Source organism: Mastigoproctus giganteus, chromosome 1 (assembly GCF_048544385.1).
Source record: "Mastigoproctus giganteus isolate SK-2022 chromosome 1, ASM4854438v1, whole genome shotgun sequence".
Taxonomy (NCBI): Eukaryota; Metazoa; Arthropoda; class Arachnida; order Uropygi; family Thelyphonidae; genus Mastigoproctus; species Mastigoproctus giganteus.
Window position 1 is genome coordinate 93,262,378 of NC_143575.1, and position 24,051 is coordinate 93,286,428.

At 38.1% G+C, this 24,051-nt stretch overlaps 1 protein-coding gene across 3 annotated transcripts in view; it reads left to right on the forward strand.

The window, feature by feature from the left end:
* LOC150090995 (uncharacterized) overlaps positions 1 to 24,051 on the forward strand; it is a 94,030-nt gene that overhangs the window by 48,512 nt on the left and 21,467 nt on the right. For all 3 annotated transcript variants that reach the window (XM_090373809.1, XM_090373828.1, XM_090373819.1), the window contains exons 2-3: positions 3,693 to 4,510; positions 18,149 to 19,629. In XM_090373809.1, the coding sequence (XP_090229935.1) occupies positions 4,007 to 4,510; positions 18,149 to 19,629 (1,985 nt within the window). In that variant the 5' untranslated portion in view covers positions 3,693 to 4,006. The remainder of the gene's footprint in view (positions 1 to 3,692; positions 4,511 to 18,148; positions 19,630 to 24,051) is intronic.

Consider the following 24,051-nt stretch of genomic DNA (forward strand, 5'->3'; position numbering starts at 1 on the left):
GAGACCTCTGGAATTAACCATTACCTCCCAGAAATGAGGTTCCTAATGCATGTTGGAGAGTAGTGTATATTGGACATATTTTAGACCTAATATATAGGGTATCCTTTACAAAACTAAACCTCCTTTACAAAACTAAAACATTATTGTGTGAATAGGATACATGATAAAAACTTAAAACCACTTTCAGGTGATAGAGGATATCATCAAGTTTTCATTCACCAACCGGAAAATGTATGCGCTACAATAGATGACAGCATAATCGCGGGACAGCCAAAAATAACTGCCTTTTACGCGATGAGTTATCTCAATGTGTATGGACCCTTCTTCTTTGGAGAAGATAATGTCACAGGCATCGTGTATCTGCACACGTTACAAAATTTCCTTGTGTCTCAACTGCAGGATGACAATAACTACGTTTTAATTACAAGACGAAGCTCAGCCACGTTATCACAAAGAAGTTCGTGCATACCTAAACACAGTGTTTCCTGGGAAGTGACCCAGGAACACTTCGACCCCGCAATCTCACTTACCTAACTCCATAATTTACTCTCAGTGAAATACTAAGTGTATGTTCCATCTATGCCAGGAACCATGACGGCACTTAAACAGCGTATTTGTGAAGCAACTAACTGCTTTTATAGGAGGAATTAGATTATAGGTGGGGACATCTTCAGAGTAACTAAAGGTTCCCACATTGAACACCTCTAATTGAAACTTGACGATGTCCTGTATCACCTGGAAGTGGTTTCAGGTTTGTATTGTCTATATCTTATTTACATAATAACGTTTTTGTGTTGTAAATTCGTTTTCTGGTCACCCTGTGTAATACAGATGTACGTAAGTCCCATCAAACAATGAAAATAATTTTGCTCTTTTTGGCATCTTCAAAAATGTCCCCAGTGTATTGTGTGTTAAGCGCCTAAACAACTAAGGCTATGAGGCGTCAGTATATGTGTCTGTAATTGCCTGTATTTGTCGGTCGTTTTTCTAGATGAAAAACTAGTTTCCTGGTGTAAAAGCTGTACCACCCTCGCTTGAGACCGAATAACCTAGCCACGTTGAATAAAAAAACCTATAAAAATTTCTCGCATCGTTCACAGAATTCGAACTCACCGTTTCCATTCGCAGAAATGTCCGAGTGGATCCAGTGTGGTAGCTAAAAACTTCAGTTCCACGGATATTGCGTTGAAGCAAAGAGGAAACATTTCTTCGATTGTGAGAAGAGTGTAGCTGAAGAAACGAAAAATTTTAATACTGTTTCCACCATATTAATTTATATTTTTCAACTACTAAATGGATAAGCTATTGTTCTTTTCACATGCCTACATTTATTAGTACTTATGCTCAGTGGCGTATCCAAAACTCAAAACCCTGGTCACCAGGGCATGGTGACCAGGGTTTTGAGTTTTTTTTTTTAGAACGCCTCCTGCCTTCTTTTTCTTCAATTTCAAATTTTTGGTTAAGGGGGGCATATGCCCCTTCTGCCCACCCGTGAATACTCCCCTGCTTATGCTTCTGTTTGTGTTACGCATTGATCCACTTCTCCCAATCACAAAATGTATTTGTTCCATTCTGTTAAAGCTGTTCAAGCGTTGTAAAGTTCTTCACGCAATACATAATACGCAGGTGTTTATTTAATTGACATACAAATATTTTTGTAACATTATGTTTTATTAAGAATTATAGCTTATGTGAATCTGTTTCCTTGGTCTTCTTATCCTGTTCAGATCTATTAATTATTAAGAACTATATGGATAAAGGATATAAGACGAGAATAAGGATACTGGGCTATATAGATTAAGGAAGTTATTATATTTTAAGAGTACTGCATACGGATTCTCTTTAAATAAACCTAGGGATTAATTCCTGTTGATAGGTTAAACCAGAACACCTGACTTGGTCTGTGGAAAGAATGTTAAATTTCATTGTTAGAAAGATTTGGAAAGTTATCTTGAATATGAGGTAATCTCAGGATAAATAACTAGAATCTTGATATTTTATTATATTGTAATATTAGTATTTTCCCTCTTGGTATGAAACATGTCAACAATATTACTGCTGCATTCCTGGAACGGCACTAATAAAAAGTAATAAACGTTATTTACTATCACTTGCTCTTAATTTACAATATATTACTACTATGATATTGTTAATCGGAAGTTAATGTTATTTTAGCGGACCAAATGCTCTCTCACTTTTTCTTTCTCACAAATTTTTTTTCAAATTATTTTTATTAGAGTCACCCAGAATTTCTATCAATATATGTATTGTGTCTGTAAATTGCGTGTGTTCTCTGGTCGATTTGCCTGTTTTGCTGGACGAAAAAAACCCCAGTTTGTGGGGCGTAGATAGCAAAACCTTGCTATCTACGCCTGACTCAGCCACAGAGTGAAAAAAGCCCATTAAAGTTCCTCGCGTCATCAACGGGATTCGAACCCGGGCCTTTTCCACCCGGTGTGGAGAGTACGATGACGATACTAGTGAGCTATCCGCGCAGACTTTCTTTCTCAGAGTAGGAAAATGCTTAGATCGGATTAATCGGTCTCAGGCTAGAATTGTATGGCTTTTCCTTCCCTAAAATTCTGATTTGTCAGATCGCAAAACATGTAGGCTGATCATAGACTTCACACAATTTACAAACTCACAATTCGCACAATTTACAAACAAACAAACGTCTCATGATCTTAGTTTGTTCTATATACATTTCAAACAACTTGACTCAACCCGTGAGATTTTAATATAAGGATGTGTTAGGTTGTTTAGAAGTTGCATGAAGGAATTTATTTAAGTTATTTATTGTTATTACTTGTGATATCTAGATTTTATTGCCCAGCTAGTCAAGATTCATTATTTCATGTTGGCTGCTTTTCATCTTATTGCATGATAATCTCTCTCTCTCTCTCTCTCTCTCTCTCTCTCTCTCTCTCTCTCTCTCTCTCTCTCTCATGTTGTCTCCAACAAATCATGATTAAAGCGAAAATATTATCTTTTCATCGTATTTGACGTCATAATTTTCAAAAAATTTTCTCAGTGGAGGATCCCCTTTCCCGGGTTTGAATTGACTTAGCTCGTATTCTCAAAACGGTTTGGAACTGCTTATTTAAGATTTTATACCTTAGAATCTTCGTTTTATGAAGTCTAAAGAAATTTATCTATGGTGAAATAAAGACCATGATTGAAAGTAGTATAAGTTTATTTATATGAGAGATGAGGAATAATACAGGGGGAAAAATTATAAAATTAAGATTAATTAAATTTTATTAAATTAAAATTTTGATTAAAATAGTATGCTGGGGCCTGTATTCCCAAATAGTCGTGATCTTGTACTCTAATAAAAAAGGAGGATGAATAAACATGCACTGTTTATGAACAAAATATAATGGATGGATAACGAAGAGCCTAAATGTCCTAAGAAGATAAATATCTGAGCGGATTAATATCTATAAATATCTGAACGGATAAATATCTATAAATATCTGAATTAGGGATTTTCTATAATAATAAAAAACTCGTTACTGCTGTATTTTTAAGATGAAATATCTAATGACTGTTTAAACTTTCTTATCGTATACGCATGCGCCTAATATTCTTTATTGTGCTTTCAAGAATTTTAGTTGAATATTTCGCAATCATAGTTATTTTTGCTTAGCTTTTAATTACGTAACTAACATTCTAATTTTTATTCCTTCCAGGTTTAAATCTTAGCCAAAACATGGTTCACTATCACCATAGCAACCGTACACACTTTGGCGCCATGCAAACAGATGCAAGTTGAGAATAGGGTGGAACGAACGTATACGAGAAGCCAAGAGTCTCTCCGTCACTTCGCAGCCTCACTGCCACGTTTAATGCCATACAAACAAAAAGAGAACTTTGTGGGCGATATAGTCAAAGATAAGATATTCGCTTACGAAACCGGAACAAAAGAGAAGAAAGAGTGTGAATAACTTTGTCTGATTTTATGCTATATTAAAGGTCTCTGTATTGTCTCCATCTTTTTTTAAAGATGAATACGGTATGGGGACAGATGGACCAGTTGCTGACATGCGGTCAGTGTTCAGATCGGTTTCGGAACCCGAAACTTTTACCTTGTCATCACACATTTTGCATGGAGCCATGTTTGGAGAAGTTGCTCGATCATGGTCGTCACCAAGTCAAGTGTCCAGAGTGTGGAGCAGAGCATCGTGTTCCCTACCAAGGATTACAGTCGTTCCCCAACAATGTCACCCTAGTCCGATTCCTGGAGCTTCGTAATGACATGAATGGAGAAGATCCCGAGCCGCCACCGTGTATGCAGAGATGTGCAATGTGCAAAGAGAGAGCAAAACTGGAAAATTGTGCTCATTGTGAAAAGAAAGTGTGCATTGACTGTAAGAAGGCTCACATTAATCTCCTTCGGAAAGAAATTTCTCTCATTAACGGACAAGTACGAGAGGGGGTTAAGAATCTGTCGGAGGTGCTCTCACAGACGGAAATAAATGCTGAAAAATTACAAAAGAATTATGGTCAGGTAAGTTGGCGTTGCTACTAATCTTTGAATTTTTCTAAGTTGAAACGTTTGGTTTCGTGTTTTACCAGAGATAGGTTCATTTCTCTTTCGAAATATTCTGCGATTGTTGTTTTTTTTTTTTTTTAAATTTGCTTGTTAAATTGATAAATGTGTTAAATTATCTGAAAATTGATTTTAATAAATGTTCATTTGACACGACTGGAAAATTATATTGCAGCTTGAAAAATTTTTGTCGCTTATAATTCTAATTCTGTAAAGAATTTAATGGTATAATAACAATAATTACTAAGCTTAATGTTTTATAGTAAAATTGTTCATATGTATTAATATCATAGTGTTTTTCTTTTCTCTTCACTTTAAAAATGAACTCCTTTTTATAGACAGTAATTATAAGATTATTAGATTATTTCTTACAGGAACAGAATAATATTGTTTATTTGATAAGGAAATTCTGGTTCTACTATGACATACTTCATACCATCAGAATTATAATGTTAATAATGCTTATGGACAAACTGAATTAGGTTCAAATGCATGTACTTTGAGACACAAACCTGAAGTTGGTATGCCGTACCGTATTACTAATAAAAGTTCAGTCTGATTATAAATTACGAGAGATGGAATCCCAGGCGATTGAAGAACCCAATGGAAAAAAACCATGCTTGAAAGACTTGCTATTATTCTTCAAGTTAGATGCTATTTGTTTCTGTTTGGCTTGTTCTCGGTATTTTTTGTCTGCGCGGGCACAGTGGTATCGTCACCGTCCTCCCCACACCCGATGGAAAAGGCGCGGGTTCGAATTCCGTCGATGACGCAAGGAACTTTAATGAGCTTTTTTCACTCCGTGGCCGAGTTAGTCGGTCTTAGGCAAGATTTTGCTATCTACACCCTCAGAAACTAGGGGTTTTCGTTCAGAAAAACAGACAAATCGACCATAGAACACACGCGATTAACAGACATAAGACACTGCACGGAAGATGAATTTAATTATTCGGGTGGCCTAAAAATAATAGGGGTTTTTTTTTTTTTTTTTTTTTTTGTTCTCTGTAGTTTAAAGAACCTTTGAAAGTTTCTTTAAGTTTCTTTCTGAAAGTAGTACTAAGATAATAGTACTACTCCCAACAATAATTAGTGCAAAATAAAACAAATGTAATGTAATTATCCAAAAGCGATTCATTCAAAAAGTATCGTAATTACTCTCGATTCTGAACGATAACTCCGTGTTTATGAACGCATCCCCACTGATTTTCGCTTGTTTTGAAAGTTTGTTGAACCCTGCCCTACCCTCTTCCCATATATTCTGTGTAAAATCTCAGAAATATCTGTGGCCTCTATGTGACTCATGAAAAAGGACTGAACCTGTGAGCGGATGATTTATTACTTTGATTATGGATACTTATCAAAGATTCAAGCTGTGTATGAAAAAAGTTCCAGTAAAACTAAAATATATTCCAGTAGAAAATTCCTGGTTTCATCCATTGTTTAGCCGACATGACAACTACTAACTCCTACTGGTCTAAAAATTATGATGTGCCCGACTTCTTTAAATAGAACTTCTGAATTCAAAAAGTTAGTCCGTTCTTGTGATAGCCCTGGCATTTCAAGGGTTTAATGTTGTCTTCCACATTATTCCCTCGGTGACAAAATTCCCTTCCTGTGTGAATGCAACACCTAGACTTCGTTTGCCAAAAAGCAGTAACTGTATTTGTCAAGTTATATTTGCAGAGAAATTTTAACTCCTCTTAAGGTTCAGACAGTATGCTATTCATATAATAATATACAATAATTAAAACACGTCCTCAGCATTTTATGCAATTTGGTATTAAAATCTCAGAATCGCTTAGTTTATTTCCTGAAAAAGTTTGCGAGCTCCCTCTAGTGATGATATTTGCTGTACTAAACTGTAAAACTAGTATGGATTGATTTATAAATGACAAAATATGCCACCATCCCGATATGAAAGGTTGCTGGAACGTAATTCGATTAGAACTTAACTGTTCATATTACAGAAAATAATTATTACAGAAAATAATTAGGCACACACATCTGTCACAAGTGTTTCTGTTGAGTCGTCAACAGAAATAACTTGCTTCTAGTGGATATACTATTAATGCTGTAAAACATAAATCTCAGATTTATGTAAGATATTCTCAGATTTACGTAAGACATAAATCTCAGATTTATGTCTTACGTAAATCTGAGAATTACTAAGCGAGTTGACCTTTTTTATTGAGTGATACATATTCTTGAAAATATGCTCGAATATGATGCATATTCGAGTATAAACGATGAAAGTTTAGTGACTAGTCTTTCATTTATAAAAATATATCAGAGAACAACAAGAGATGCCGACGAGTTTGAGAAACTCAGAGTATATTCTTACAGGAATTGACTAACATCGACAGGAATATCTGTAGCGTACCGGTATACATTTCCATAATGTTGTATAACCGTTGCCAAAGGGATTTCCGCTGTCATCGCTATTAACGAAGGACCAGCTCTCCATTAATTCTGTAATATTTGCATACACGTACAAAATATTGTTTGTGTTTGTATATTACGTTTTGTAATATTTGAACAAACGCAGAAAAAAAAGACTCGAATTTATTCTGACAAATAATAATAATTGTGCTGGGGTAATTGTGCAGTCAGATATGAAATTTTCTGAGCAGTTCAAAAAGGCTGCTCATGGTGCCTTGTCAATGATATACAGGAATTTTGCTAGCAGGGATAAGGGGGTGATTGTCCCCTTGTATAAGGCAATGGTCAGGCCCCACTGATTGTGCAGTCATATATGAAATTTTCTGAGCAGTTCAAAAAGGCTGCTCATGGTTCCTTGCCAATGATATACAGGAATTTTGCTAGCAGGGATAAGGGGGTGATTGTCCCCTTGTATAAGGCAATGGTCAGGCCCCCACCTTGAGTATTGTATACAGGTCTGGAATCCTCATTTTAGGAAAGATGTAGAGCTTCTGGAACGAGTACAGAGAAGGGCAACGAGATTGGTGAGTGGAACAAAAGGTTGGTGTAAAGGCTTAAGTTCTGCAAATGGCAGCTTCTGGAGACTAGGCACCTGCGAGGTGATCTAATTGAGGTGTATAGGGCCTTGAATGGATTGAGCAGGCTCAATGCTAATGAGATTCTTCCTCTTGCTTAGATCACTCACCTGAGGGGATATAAATTCAAATATGAGGAAAGACAGTTGTAGAATAGATGTGCGGAAATTCGCCTTTAGCCAGCGGATGGTTGATAGTTGGAATAAACTTCCATCTGTCGTAGTGGAGGAACTTCGAAACGGTATCATTAAAGTTAATAATGCAACTTCAGAAAGTTTAAGTTTACCTTTTACACAACACTGAAAAGTAAACCGATTTAACATTTTTTTTAAAAAATAAGCTTAAATGAAAGATATAATTCGACAAAATTCTATCAATATAAAAATTAAGACATCTTTATGTCCTTCACGTGCTTTATTTTTCAGTAATGACAAATTTCTTGGAACCTTCCAAGAAAAGTGCACTTTTTCACATTCTTTCAATTTTCATGCTTTTAGTTCCACTCTATTTGCCCATCAAGACTCGCAATTAGTAAAAGCGGTACATCTTACCTATAAACTTATATTTATACATATTATAGAAGCTTTTAGCTAAATTTTCCTGTTGTACAAATGAAACGAAAAAAATTTCACGTCTTGAACTGATATATTGTTGGTTAATCCAATCGATCACCGAACATGCTCCTAATATAGAAACTGAATGGAAAATTGCCTGAGATGACCTTATCATAATGAATTCGTGAATTCGTTTTCTTATGACTGTTAGTGATGTAATCATGTTAGATTATATTTGTCATCATTTCTAGAAATAGTTTGCTTCCTGTGGCTAGAAATGTCTTGTAAACAAGTAGCATACATACATGTTTTGTCCAAGTTTTGTTGACCTGAGTTGTATTACTACGCAGTATTTTTTTACGTACGTCAGAATATTTCCAAACAAACCTCACACGAAAACAAAACGAGGACAACTGTCAGCTCCTAATTCCTGAATAGCAAGTTCTGCGGTTCAGTTGTGTTTCTTGGCGTCATTGCCAAAGTGGGATATTCAGGAAACTGCGACATAACCGCGTAATTGACAAACGCATAAATTTCCACTTGTTTGAACAGCATATTTAAAATCGCAGTTGAAGAAATAATAGGACTGCATCAGTTCAAGAAATTTCGAGAGAGAAGAAAAAAGGTCTACAAGAAAATGAGTACACACTGCTATACAAGAGTAGAGATCACCAGTATGATAACCAGACGGTCTGTATTAGTATTCCAACTGGTTTATATTAAACAATCATATGGGAATTTAGAACAATATGTCACATTATAAATTACCTCTCCTTTAACTTGGATATCGTGTTACCAAAGTTATTGTGACTTCTTGTTTACATACAAAATATAATGTTGTTTTGCAGGATTGAGCGTCTTCACAGACACGCAATCCTCATCCTAGTCAGTGAAAGAATAGAAATGATTAATTAATTAAATATCAGTTTATTAGCTGACGTGAACAAAATTACATGAGAAACGCATTAATTTATACTTACATACCGAGGCTAGATTTAACAAAGTATTAACAAAGATTTTAACAAAGCATATAACTCGTAATTTCATCTCTAGTAATCTGTTTGATAGGGAGTGGAATGCTATTCGTCATATGCATATGCTTTCTTTCTGGTTAGTGGCTTCAAATTTCGTTACCCTTTGTTGTAGTTACTTGACTCCAGATGTCACCTGGCCACCTCTCTTATTTATACCTGGTGCCTATTGGAAACGTCCTGAAAATCCCTCAATAACTATCTTTACTTATCATTTAGAATCAAATTCAACTTAAAATCGACCTAAAGCCTATTTAGGCACCGTATAAAAAGGTATACAGTAAAATTTTTAAAAAAATCTGTGTATGCTGAAGAACAGTCTTATTGAACAAAAGGAATTTCACGCGTATAATGATTTACAATTTGCAGCATTGCAAGGGATAACATATTTTGTTGCTTCTGCAGATGAAGCATGTGACATAATATGACTCCGTAACTGACAACTCGGCCACAGCCTTGAATTGTTAAAATGTCTGAATTTCTCATATTTGAAATAGTTGCTCGCATTGCTGCATATAATAATTTGCCTTTAAATTACATCTAGGAAAAATGGGCCAATATTTTATTATAAATCGTGCCATCTTTGCTAACTATTAGCTTCCTTCATAATCAAATAGAAGAGGAAAATAGAAGTCGAAAATACATTGTACAGTACACATTAAATGAACATTAACTTTATAAAAGAAATTCATTCAGCAGATATCGTCTTAAAAAGTTAATAAACCGTTTTCGGTTTAAAGCATATTAGCCTGCCAAAAGATAAACTGAATCCAACTTATAAGAGCATAAATTTCAATTTCAATCATGAAGACTAGAAAAGTCCTTTAGGTCACTGCTCCTAATTGTTTTGCTTTTCGAATGATTTAGAGTTTTTCTTTACTATTGCTTGACACACAAATTTTAGTGGGTTCGCATCTACATCTTGAATGTATTGCCTCATTTGGAGTGGAATAAGGAGCCTTTAGAAGTAGAATGGCAGTTTGGGAGAAGATCGCAGAGTACATGGAATTTCTTTATTAAACAGTTGTCCCGGAAGTTTGGAGCCCAGATGATTCTAGCATACACCTTCGGTGTTGTCGAATGTCTAGTCCGATGATTTTTTTTTTTTTTTTTTTTTTGTTCATTAGATTATACTGCTCCGTACTCAACAGTAGCAGTTTCTTTGGCACAGTGATGTTTATATGAAATTCATCTGATTATTCAGTGTTCATTTGAAAAGATGGGCTTCAATTTTGACGGCGCAGCAGTAGCCCATACTTTGTACCTTGAAGAACGCATGAATGAATCATATGTCGTAGACGTCGCGTGCTTTTATTAATGCGAAGTCTTTATTGTGTAAATATTGCTTTTCAGTCAGGGTAGCCGCCACGTTTTGGGTTTCACAGCTCAATATAATGACGCAAACGTATTTTGATTCGCGGATCACTAGGTTAGGATGTGTTCGAAATGGTATATTTTACAGAACGTTCATTAATAAAATATCTGAATTTTGATAATCAAGTGGTGTACATTACTTAATTTTTTTTATTTATTATATTAGGCGGTCTCTGCCAAAGTTTGTCAACGCCAGTGTGTAATATACAGATAATTTACATAACTCAAATATACTCCCTTCCCTCTCTTTGCCCAATTACAGGATGACCCTCTAAGGCGACACAAAATTATATCATGACATTTCAAATGTGTGTGATGAACAGGAACGATGTTCCGGTGCGCTTTGCTCCATTCCAAACCCTGGTTGGAAGCTGAACTCCAATATATACAAGGTATTGAGGGAATATCTTTAATCTTAATTGTACACAATATTTGTTGAATATGAACTAAACTTTGTTTATAGAAATTATCTATTCAAAGTCTGAACGATTTATGAAGAGAATTTTTGGATGTGATATAACTTGTTGATAATCATCAGTTTGATGACCACCCACTTAATGGCATCTGCTTATCAAATGATGTTTTGCCTATTCATAATAAAGGGATGGAGAAGGGCAGTAAAAGGAAGATCGGAGAGAGAGAGGGAGATCACCTGCCGGAATCTGCAACTCTGACGTTTCACTCGAAGATGTTGAGGTGTGTTGTAAAATAAAACAATCTTTCAGAGAGTAGTGAGTTTAGGAATTCTAAAGCATCACTTTTTTATAAGGTAATAAAATTCAGATATTTGCAAGAGTGAATCAATTTTTTGAAGGCCACAATAGTCTGAAAAAAAATTATCATATGAGAGTTGTAAATTGCTGCAATGAAAGACTATCAACCTTGAACTTAATAGACAGCAGGGTATATATTTGTATATATATATATATATACACACAGAAACATTCGTCATGGAATCTGCCTTACTTATGCCTCATTACTGTCTTGGAACGGATGACTTTACCAGAGAGAGAGACATTTTCACACTCTGAAATAGGGTGAAGGTTACATGATTTTTTTCTCTCAAAAATTCGAGCTTTTCATACAGAAAAACAGCAAGCCGAACATAAAATAAACACAAGTTATGCACACGATATACATTACCTCATAGTCACGGTTGCCTTGACACAATTTGTACAATCACTTTACATAACCTAAAAGGTTGGGGTTGAACTCGGAGTATAGTAATACGCAGAACGGATTAAAATCGTCAGATTTTAATCCGTAAGGTAAAGTGTACCCAGAAACCATAATGAAATGAAAATTATAGATTATCTTAGTGACAAATGGGCCTGGAGTACTGGGGTCCATAGTTTAACAGATATTTATTTAAAGTATACCCAGTAAAATAAAATAAAATAAAATATTTCCAGAAGCTTTCGGAACTCGTGTCCCTTTCTCAACTGACAGAATTTTTTTTTTTTTTTTTTTTTTTTAAATACATTACAAGCAAACTGTGGCACGTTACTCATTCGTCATTGTTGTAGCACGGACGTGTGCTGCCTTGCGCCAGTGATCATCCATCAATAAAACGGTTGTCTCCAGGATTGGATGTATACGCATGCCTTTCTGGCGATTTAATGCCTTAGGGTTGTTCATTATGTTTAGTGACTCTAGCCATAGGCGGTGGCGAAAGTGTCGCGCGTGGTCCACTATCTCAAAGTCGCGCTTGGGGTCAAGATCGTGGTTGGTAGCCCAAAAATGTTCTGCAAGCGCGGACTGGTCAGTTTCGGCAAGCCGGATTGCTCTGTCGTGTTCCGTGAGGCGATCCTGGAGACGTCTCGATGTCTCACCTACGTAGCAACTGTTACAGGCCCTACAGGTGATACGGTACACTACATTGCTGCGTAAGACAGGTGTGACAGGGGTCTTCACACTGGAGACAAGTGAACGTAGGTTCCTACCTGGTAATTGTACACATTTTATGTTGTAACTTCTCAGGATCTTCGAGATACGTCCTGACACTCCTGGATAGTACGGAATGTAGGCGGATGATATGCCGACTTGCTTCGGAGGTCTTGGGTTGGAAGTAAGCTCTTGTGCCTGTAACAAGCATCTGTTTAGTACATGGGATGGATAACCGCATCTGGTTAAGTCCGCCTTCACACGGGAGATCTCGTTACGTCTAATTGTGTCGGTGCTGGAATGGCTCCAGGCCCTGGAGAACAGGGTGCGGGCAGTGCTATTGAGATGGCTTGGAGCGTGGCCGGACCCGTAGTTGGTGAATTGACCGCACCACATGGGTTTGCGGTAAACTGAGGTCTCTAGATGTGGGCCTACGCGATGCACTAGCACGTCCAGAAACGGGAGCGAACCGTCCACCTCTGATTCTACGGTAAACTTGATGAAATTGGATAGAGAGTTGAGGTATTCTAGTAGTACCGTTTCAGAACCACGTGGTATTATGGTAAAAATATCGTCGACATATCTACACCACGTTGTAATAGGTGTAGGTGGGTTCTGGTGTATCTGCTTCTCCAGATCTTCCATGGCGATGTTAGCTACTACGGAACTGACAGGGGCACCCATAGCAGTGCCATGTACTTGTTTGTAGAGTGAGTCTTCAAAGGTGAAGATGCTGCTAGAGAGGCATAGGTTGAGGGCGGTACAGATGTCATCAGTGGATAGTGACGTCCTGGATTGGAGGCTTAAGTCGCTCTCAAGGAGCCTTCTGGCGCAGTGCACGGCCTGTTGGACGGGAATCGAGGTGAATAAAGAAACCACGTCAAATGATGCCATGACAGAGTTATCAGGGATTGAAATGTCCTTAATGGTGTTAATGAATTCACTGCTGTTTTTAACGGTGTGAGATGTATTACCTATAAGAGGCGAGAGGAGGCTCGCGATGTGTTTGGACAGTTCATACGTTGGGGCACTGCAGCAAGACACTATAGGTCTGAGAGGAATACCCGGTTTATGGATCTTTGGTAATCCGTAGAATTGTGGTAGTTGACAGCCAGTACCACGCAGAAGATGGTGAGTCGCGGTCGGGATCTTCTTATCTTTAAGCCATGCGTGGACAAGTTTATTAACATTTGCTTCCAGACGTTTCAAGACTTTAACGGGAGGATCAGGTAGAGGTTCATATACGTTAGGATCGAGTAATAGGGCCAAGGCTTTCTCTCGGTAGGCTGATCGGTCCAGCACAACAGTCCGGCGCCCTTTATCCGCAGGAAGTACAACGATGGAGTTGTCTTTTCTTATAGATGACAGGGCGGCACGTTGGCGGTGGTTGAGGTTTGAGCACGTTTTTCGAGTGTTGCGGAGGACTGCGGCAGTCTTGAATCGGATCTCGTTGGCAGTTTCTTCGGGAAGGTTGGTAATACTGGCTTCTATGCCCATAGCGAGCTGTGTGATGGGAGGTTTCGATGGTATAACGGCGAATTTCATACCGTTTGATAAAACACTCAGCTGCTCGTTGGACAGTTGTTTGTTACTTAGATTCAAGACGAAAGAAGTCGTGTCGTCTGAACGAGTGTTCGTCTTTAAGGAGTTAGTTTCTATGCTCAAGTTTATGAACTTGCGCTGTTGGCGTAAACGGTAGGTATCCGAGGTCTGACTAGCCCGATGGCAGATGGTATGTATAAGGTTTGTAAATACAATAGGCGAGACCTTACCTTGTATATGTTGTAACAGTCTGGACTTGTTGTAGTCAGCGTTCCTGATTTCATGGTGGAGATGGGATATCCATAAATTTAACGTGCGCAGGCTGAAGTTAAAGCAGGCACGATCCATATGAGAGTTGTGGAACGGGGCTTTGTATCGGAACCCTTTAGGTATAATTCGATTGCTTTTGCATCTGTGGGCGAAGCGTAAATGTTGCCTGTAGCGAGCTATTGAGAGGAAGCATTTTTGCAACTGTGCACAATCGTTGTAGGTATTATGGCCATAAAGTGATCGAATAGTGACAAATGGGCCTGGAGTACTGGGGTCCATAGTTTAACAGATATTTATTTAAAGTATACCCAGTAAAATAAAATAAAATAAAATATTTCCAGAAGCTTTCGGAACTCGTGTCCCTTTCTCAACTGACAGAATTTTTTAAATACATACAAGCAAACTGTGGCACGTTACTCATTCGTCATTGTTGTAGCACGGACGTGTGCTGCCTTGCGCCAGTGATCATCCATCAATAAAACGGTTGTCTCCAGGATTGGATGTATACGCATGCCTTTCTGGCGATTTACCGCAAACCCATGTGGTGCGGTCAATTCACCAACTACGGGTCCGGCCACGCTCCAAGCCATCTCAATAGCACTGCCCGCACCCTGTTCTCCAGGGCCTGGAGCCATTCCAGCACCGACACAATTAGACGTAACGAGATCTCCCGTGTGAAGGCGGACTTAACCAGATGCGGTTATCCATCCCATGTACTAAACAGATGCTTGTTACAGGCACAAGAGCTTACTTCCAACCCAAGACCTCCGAAGCAAGTCGGCATATCATCCGCCTACATTCCGTACTATCCAGGAGTGTCAGGACGTATCTCGAAGATCCTGAGAAGTTACAACATAAAATGTGTACAATTACCAGGTAGGAACCTACGTTCACTTGTCTCCAGTGTGAAGACCCCTGTCACACCTGTCTTACGCAGCAATGTAGTGTACCGTATCACCTGTAGGGCCTGTAACAGTTGCTACGTAGGTGAGACATCGAGACGTCTCCAGGATCGCCTCACGGAACACGACAGAGCAATCCGGCTTGCCGAAACTGACCAGTCCGCGCTTGCAGAACATTTTTGGGCTACCAACCACGATCTTGACCCCAAGCGCGACTTTGAGATAGTGGACCACGCGCGACACTTTCGCCACCGCCTATGGCTAGAGTCACTAAACATAATGAACAACCCTAAGGCATTAAATCGCCAGAAAGGCATGCGTATACATCCAATCCTGGAGACAACCGTTTTATTGATGGATGATCACTGGCGCAAGGCAGCACACGTCCGTGCTACAACAATGACGAATGAGTAACGTGCCACAGTTTGCTTGTAATGTATTTAAAAAAAAATTCTGTCAGTTGAGAAAGGGACACGAGTTCCGAAAGCTTCTGGAAATATTTTATTTTATTTTATTTTACTGGGTATACTTTAAATAAATATCTGTTATAGATTATCTTACTTTTCTTTTTAGAAACAAAAACAAGCAGGATAAAATATTTCGTATTTCTTGGTTCAAATTCTACCTTCTCTTTGGCACTTTTCTTCTATAGCTTTATGATGATCGTGTTTTCCATATTATGTTATCGATGCGATTATTTTTCGATTAATGCTTAGAAACTTGAGTTATTTTACCCCTTCAATTCACTAACCAGCTATTTTAATGAATTAAGAGAACAGTTGTAATTTTGAATAAAATGCTATTGAACTAGCCAATACCGAAATATACAGTTCTGTAAAGAAGAAAAAATGTGAAAACATAAATTATGGTGGGATGGAACCCCTGCCAAATTTACCTGAAATTCTAAGGGATGGTCAAATATAAAAATTTATGCGTTTTTCGTTATTATTCGTACTTTCAGGATGTATGCAGACATTTGAGCATCTGGGTGCAACAAGAAAAGTTTTCTGGCATTTGTATACAGTCTCTTCCAGATTTCCATATTAACGACACCTAAAGTACACTAGCTGCAGATCTCGGTCGAAGAATTGTTGCTTACCCTAGTGACAGATTTTATTTCTTATTGAATTCACACAATTTTTTCATCAAAATTATTGTAATATAAAAAATATTAATATTATTATCTTTAAGGTCAAGTGATGCATGGAAGCGAACGTTTTTTTTGTTTTTTTTTTTGCATCAGACAAATATAAATGAATAAATATAATAATAACAAAACAGAATATTCACTCAGTTCCCATTTTGACAAGATTTTGCTTTAAACTTAACCAGATTTACTGCTTATACCACATTAGGAGGCAATTTATTTCTGTGTTCGACAACTCGCTGCCTGTAGGTAAACTTCATGAGATCCAATCTTGTGTTATTCCCTAAGATTTTAAATTGTGTTCCCTAGTCCTTTTCTCACCTGCGACGGAGAATATACCTTCTTCATTCATTTTACTCAATCCCTTACTCTTATAACGTGTATAAGACATTTTAATCAATGCCTTCTACACCTTATTTAGATTACATAGATGTATAGTTTCAACCTTTGCAATGCACACCTTCTGAGCAGTTCTTCATATATGCATCTGTTTTCACTTGTCGCCAATCTGATTGACTGTCCTTCTCTAAACCCTCTCCAGAAGTTCTGTCCTTTTTTTTTTTTTTATGTGCGGTCTCCAGACCTGAATTCAATATTCCAAATGTGGTCTAACCATCGCATTGTAAAGAGGAATAATGAAGCCATACTCTATACTGGCAAAGGCCCTTAAAATAATAAACAGGACACTGTGTGCCTTTCTAGTTGCTTTTTGACACTGCGTATGAAATGTCGTGTTAGATTGAATCACGACAGCTATAAATCTCCACGATTCTGAGTCGAGACGATTCCTCTGTTAATGAAAGCATGCGTTAAGAATTAAAAAATTAATTTTAATGGATTAAAATTAATTAGCTTTAAGGGGTTTAGTTCAAACTACCGACAATCAAAATACCAAAAATCAAAGCGCCAAACAGGTCAAAAGGCCAACTTTCCAGTTGCACTGGAAGCTGAACCGACATGATTATACCTCAACAATATAAAAGATTGAATGCAGCAAACTGGCGACACATGTGAAGACTTGTCTAGCAACTAGATTGTTAGTCAAATCTTGAGACAAGTCTGGCCTTGGGAGCGTGTTCTGACATGGGGTGATAGTTTTTACACGTAAATTGCCTTCACTTCTTGATTTAAAGTGGTTTATCTTCGTAGCTACGTCATATGACAGAGGGCATTGCAATCAGTTTATCCCGTTGCAACTCTTTAAGGCATAGTAACTAAAAGTAAATCCAAAATTCTACAGAACTGATAAACTTTATTTTATAACCTTAAATAAATTTAACTTAGCTACCAGTGGGGTATGCTGTAATCTTATTTACCGTTTGATATAACATGAAAATAAATAGTTTATTCAATGTACCTAAATGTTGTATACTTATTAGAACCATTGTATTGTACTGTAAAAGGCTTTTTTAAAATAACATTTTTAAAGTTTTTTAGGTGTTGCTATTTTTTCTCACCGCTGTACGTGTTTTAAATAACCAAATATAGTAATATAGAGGCAATATGAAAAAATTGCGGAAAAAAGAGCGAAGAAATAAATAAATAAACGAGGAAAGAAAGAAAGCAGAAAAGGAAGGAGAGTGGAAGGAATATGCATCTAAACATTTTTGAAAATATTAAATATAAGGTAAATATAGCCAATAAATAATAAATTTAGACCGGTGCGACCTACCACTTACGTTTTCAGTCACCTTTCTCTTTCTTTATTGCTTTATTTTAACTCTTCCTAATATTTTCAGTCTATATATATATATATATATCCAGACACAGCATAGTTTGAAGATTTTTTAAATAGTGATATGATTAAGGACTAATAAACTTAATATTACGTAAGTAGTAACCTGAGAAATAGTTTTACCTTTTTTTACTTAATTTCAGGTGAAAGATGAAATCGAAGAAGCCGTTCGGAGATATACCCGAGACTTACTTGACACAGAAGAGAAACTGAAACATGAACTGGAAGTGTACCTTCAGACCGAACAACGTAATATGACAAAAATGCACGACAACTTGCAAGTGGAAGCGGATAACGTGAACAGTAACTGTGATCTTGTAGATAAATACGTTAATAATGGGATTGACTGGACAGACTCAGAACTTATGGACTACAAAGAGATATTTCAGAGAACGGTGGATTTCTTAAGAGCTTTTGACCTTGATTCTTCAGATTTCGGACGCAGGGTAAAACTCAATCTACGTGCGGACCCAGAGGTATTGCATAAAACATTGATAGACTTTGGCGAGGTTAAGATGAGCACGTCTTCCGCGAACACTAACGGCAACAACAACGTGACCACAACTTCGGCGACGTTAGCTCCTCCACAGAACACTGCTCTCATGAGAAGTCTAAGTGACAACAGACTGGCTTCTCAACTTCGACAGCAGGAGACCAAGAACCTGTTCAACAGTACCTCGAGAGTTATAAGTCACTCGCGGGACGAACTCGGGGAACGCGATGGAAGCGCCTACCGTCGAATTCGTGATCGGTTCACGCGCGATCGGGACAGTTCTGAACGTGAACTTGGCGGAAGTCGTTACCATGTTGATGAAAGTGGCCATTTGTCACCATGGAGACGCGATATGGATACGGATGACAATTATTCACGTGGCCGAATGACGTCTAGAGACACAAGCGACGATGACCCGGACACTGGTCGAAGGATTGGAGACCCTCAGCCCCAGAAAGATAGGGTGGTCGACACTGAGGATGCTACCAAGGGAAGATTAAGTGGCGTCATTAGGATTTTCGATTCACCGCATGTGATGGAACGTCTCCACCAGAGTGAGATACGACAAAAAAAGCAGCAGGAAGAGGAAGAAAGACTTGCACGGGAGCCACCACCCCCACCTCCCTCTGTTACCCATTATACGCGCCCAATAACTAGACAAGTAAGTGAAGACGAAATCGAAAAGCAAAAGAAGCAGAACCAAGCTGCTGCTGCAGCTGTAAGTACTGTCACCACGACAGTGAGCACCACTACCGTCACCACTACTACAACTACGACTCCTTCGTTGCAGACCACTCCAGCGATCCCACCAGACCCTCCAGCTAGAAATATCTCTCGCGTATCTTCTGTTCAAAAGGATGACACTGTCAGCACTGGGAGGCAGAGGTCAACAGAAGACTCTTATCGACCACAAGTCAAGTTTTCAGATGACGTAACGACGAAAACGAGCAGATCTCAAGACGATTCTTCTGATGTAACCCCCTCTCGTAGAAGTTGGCGATCTTCGAATACTACAGTAACTTCTGCCGACACAGAAAGGGCACATAGTCCTAGCGAAACTAGCAGAACGCTAAGAGAATCCCTGAAGCCTCCAGTGTCACCACGGCAGAGAGAAACACTCCCTCCACCCAGGTAACAGCAATTTTTCGCTTTTCCTGCCTTTATGCTTTGTTTAGTAAACTGTAATTTAATAATAATTAACGAATTTGAAATTAAACATTAGCATTAACAAATTTACTTTAATCTGAGTTCAAATTTCAGCCTTATCGCGTTAATTTCTGATATCAGTGTGCATATAAAATGAACGAATTGTGCATTTATAAGATCCAAGAATAAGAACTGAGAAACCAGTAGCATTTAAGTTCATTTTAGAAGAAGCGAGCAACTCAAGAGCTGACTTAAAAATTTAGTCAGAAAATACAAATGTAGTAGAATCTGATGTACTTTCCCTATAAGAGTAAATATCCTCCCGAAATCATTCACTGAAACTCGTAAGAAAAATGTTAAAGCCTATATCAGAGCCTTATCATCTTTCCGAGAATGATCACATCAGTTATGACCGCTGAATGTGGTTTGTTTTAACCTTGATTTTGTCCTTGCGAGCATTATGATCATTGTTCCTCCATACCATGTGGGAAAAGCCTGGATTCAAATCCCTTCCAAACGGAAGGAATTTTTACATATTTTTTTTTTTTTTCACACCGATTCATTTAAGAATAATTTGCCTCTGGAGAAGGTTGCAGACGGATTGTGGATAAAATCTGAACAGCCCTCTTGTACCATTATTGCTCTCAGAAAAAATAAGTTAAAATATTATACATTGCGTTACACTTTAGGCGTGTTCGATTATCGAATCGAATACGCCTTTTATCGCGCTTCATGGGTTAGATCGTGTTATTGTACTCAAGAAGTTAACAAAAGTGATGTTCGGCCGGCGGGTACTATGAAGTGGGATTTTTTTAGCGGATCTTTATAGGGAAGTGGTAAAACAGTGAACTGGGGACATGGATTAACCTGTCGACTTGTATTTTAAAAAAATACTCCAATTTTGAAAAAGATTGGAGTTGCTGTCCAAGTTTATAGCAGTGATTCTGTATCCTTCCCAAGTAATCCCCGAACGTTCGAATCTATGTATATAGATTTTTACAAGGGATTTTTTAAGGGATGAAGAACTTGGGGACTATAGAATCGGAATTGTGAAAGCTTTCGAGGAACTAAAATAACATACACAGAAAATTTAAATCATCTTTATTGCACGTAAAGGATACCATAGAATATATGTGTCCATCACGGCGTGTTGCCAAGGGTTTCACATGGATATAAAATATTGGCATCAGTCTGATATTTCCGTATAGAGTAATGCCCCAACATTCGAAACATATTTGAGTTTATATATAGAGAACTCGAAATTTTATTTAAAAAAAAAAAAAACAATTCTAGGGAGAGTGGAGTTAAAAGTAGTCCAGCATTTATCATTAACTCTTTGTGTAAGAGGATGGTGAGACCGCATTTAGAATATTGTGTTCAAGTCTAGAGTCCTCATTTGTATTAAGATAGACCTTCTAGAAGACTTTCAGAAAAGGACAACCAGATTGTGAGGGGTCGCTAATCGATGTTCATATGAAACACGGATTAAAAAATGTGGGCTGCAAAGCTTAGCAATCAGACATCTTAGAGGAGAACCTGATGGAGGTGTATATGACTTTAAAGGTATCAGTAAAATGAACGGAGAAAGTATATTTTCACTGGCAAAAGAGAAAAAATCCAGGGAACACAAATACAAAATTTTGAGAAGTAATAGAAGGCTGGATCTTATTAAATTTATTTTCGGGTGTACTGTAGACCATTGGAATGAGCTGCCTGCCACAGTGGTTGAAGTTGATGGTTTGGTAAAGTTCAAAGTGAAATTGTACAGGCACTTTTTGATCACAGAAAAGGTATAGATGATAGATTTTTTTTTTTTTTTGGCAGATGCAGAGAAAGCCCGTTTCCTTGCATTATTTGGTCATTATAATTAGTACTAATAATAATTAATGCTAAAACTAATACTAATTAATACTAAAAAGTGTCCGAGTTTGCAAGAACGATTTTAAATAAATTTAGATTGAGTAGACAAATGACCCAAATATAAAATTTCATAACTATCCATCCACTGGAAACCGTATTGTTACATGCGGATGGACGGATATGGTAAAGTCAATAAGGCACTTTACGCAATCGTGAGCGCACCTAAAAACAGAAGTGTGTGACATGGGATCCTCTGACAATGGAGCAAACAAATGGAGTTTGCTGAAAGATCGCCAGAGTAGCTGTTCCGTTCCCACATATTTAAAGAGGCAAGCTTGTTTGGAAACATCTATGACAATTCGGTGTACCGTTTGCTAAGAGTTCTTAGATCTTCTTTGACATCAGTCTGCATTCACGAGCTATACAAGTGCACTGAAAAAAAAAATGACATAAACATAACAATGTACAGTTAGTTGGTAAGATGTAATTCGAGTGTCCATGACCAACAGATAAACTGACCACCTAAACTGTTTTAACGCATTTGAGCTCAGGATACCTGTAGCTGTTATATGATATAGTCATTCGCCTAATAGGAATACTCCCAGACATTCTAAAGAATATCCGCTTACAACAACGCTACAGTAAGCCAGCGATTCAAACCAACGAACTTCGCAATCTAATCTACTTTTGGATTACACTATCCTCTTTCTACAGATCTCTAGACTGCGTAAAATTGTTTAAGAAATATTTCTCTGAAATATTACGTGTCAAATACTTAAATACGTATGAGCAATATAGTCCTTAGGTTACATCACTAATAATAATATAATATTATTATATTATAACGGATAACATATTAAATGGAATTGCGTGTATTGAAAAAAACAGATGGTGACGATCACTCTTCCTAGAGACTGAGTAATTTGAAACTATTCGTGTCGTGCGTATGTATACCATATAAAAGCTGGTTAGAAAATCGAGGCAAATTCAAGCGAAATTTCAGTTTAATTTTCAGTTACTGTCATTCGCATGTCATCATTGTTACATCGCCCCAAGTCTTTTCCTAGAAATATATCGTCATCGTTATATTGCTCCCATAAACAGTTTGAATCCGCCCTTGAAAACAATAAATGAGTAATCTGACTAACAGCTGAGTTTTCAGACATAACATCCTAATACGAGTACCTTCGATTTCCTTCTGCTGTATCTATTGGGATTATAATTGCCATTTTAAAAAGAAGAAACAACTGTTTGAAACACGGTAAATTGAAATGCGTGTACTTCTGTACCCTCGCACTTAATTACTCTGATCAGATGTGATGGTTTTCAACGTTGTTTTCTGTGGCACAATGATGATCTACACTGCTGCCACTTTATTAGGTACACCCCTGCTGTGCACACAAATAGTTTGTCCCACAACGTTGCAAGTCACATGACCACAGTTGTGGATATAAATGCAGCAGAAAAACTTTTCTAGTATCAATTAAGCGTACAAACCGTAGCAAGAATGGGGAAAAGGAGTGATCTGAACGGACTTCGAACGTGGCATGGTAGTAGGTGCAAGATGTGCTGGACAAAGCGTCTCTGAAACGGCAGTTCTCCTGAATCTTTCACGCACCAGTTTCAAGGGTGTATCGAGAATGGTGCAACGAACAGAAAACATCCTCTCAACGGCACGCCTGTAGAATAAAATCGCTTGTTGATGAGAGAGGTCAGAGGAGAATGGCTAGAATTATGCAAGCAAACAGACGGGCCACTGTGTGGCACATCACGTCAGAATACAACCTTGGTGCGCAGAACAAAATATCGCAATGGACCACTAGTCTCACTTTGTCGCGAATGGGCTACAACAGCCGACGGCCACATCGCGTTCCTCTGTTATCAATGAAGAACAAGAGAGCACGCCTCCTGTGGGCACAGCAACACCAGCACTGGACTATCGAGAATTGGAAAACAGTTGCTTGGTCTGACGAGTCGAAGTTCCTGGCGCATCATGTTGATGGAAGGCTCAGAATTTTGTCGAAAACAACATGAATCCATGGACCCCTCATGGATTCATGTTATTTTCGCCATTCGGAACTACTGTGCAAGGTGGTGGAGGCAGTCTTGTGGTGTGGGGAATGTTTTCTTGGCACACGTTGGGTCCATTGATACCCATAGATTCACGTCTGAATGCCACATCGTTACTGACCAATTGCATCCGTTCATGTTGACAGTTATCCTCACTCAGATGGTTACTTCCAGCAGGATAATGCGCCGGTGCACAAAGCCCGAATTACTATGGAATGGTTCCAGGAACATGTCAATCACTTTTCGTTGCTGCAGTGGCCCGCTCAGTCTGCGGATCTCAATCCTATTGAACATCTTTGGGATGAGCTGGAAAGGGCTGTTCGCTGCAGGCCTACACCTCCGTCGAATCTCAAGGAACTGCGTGACACACTCATGTCTGAATGGTACTCCATTCCTGCACAACGTTTTCAACATCTTGTTCAATCCATGCCTAGACGAATTCAGGCTGTTTTGAAGGCTAAAGGAGGCTGAACACGC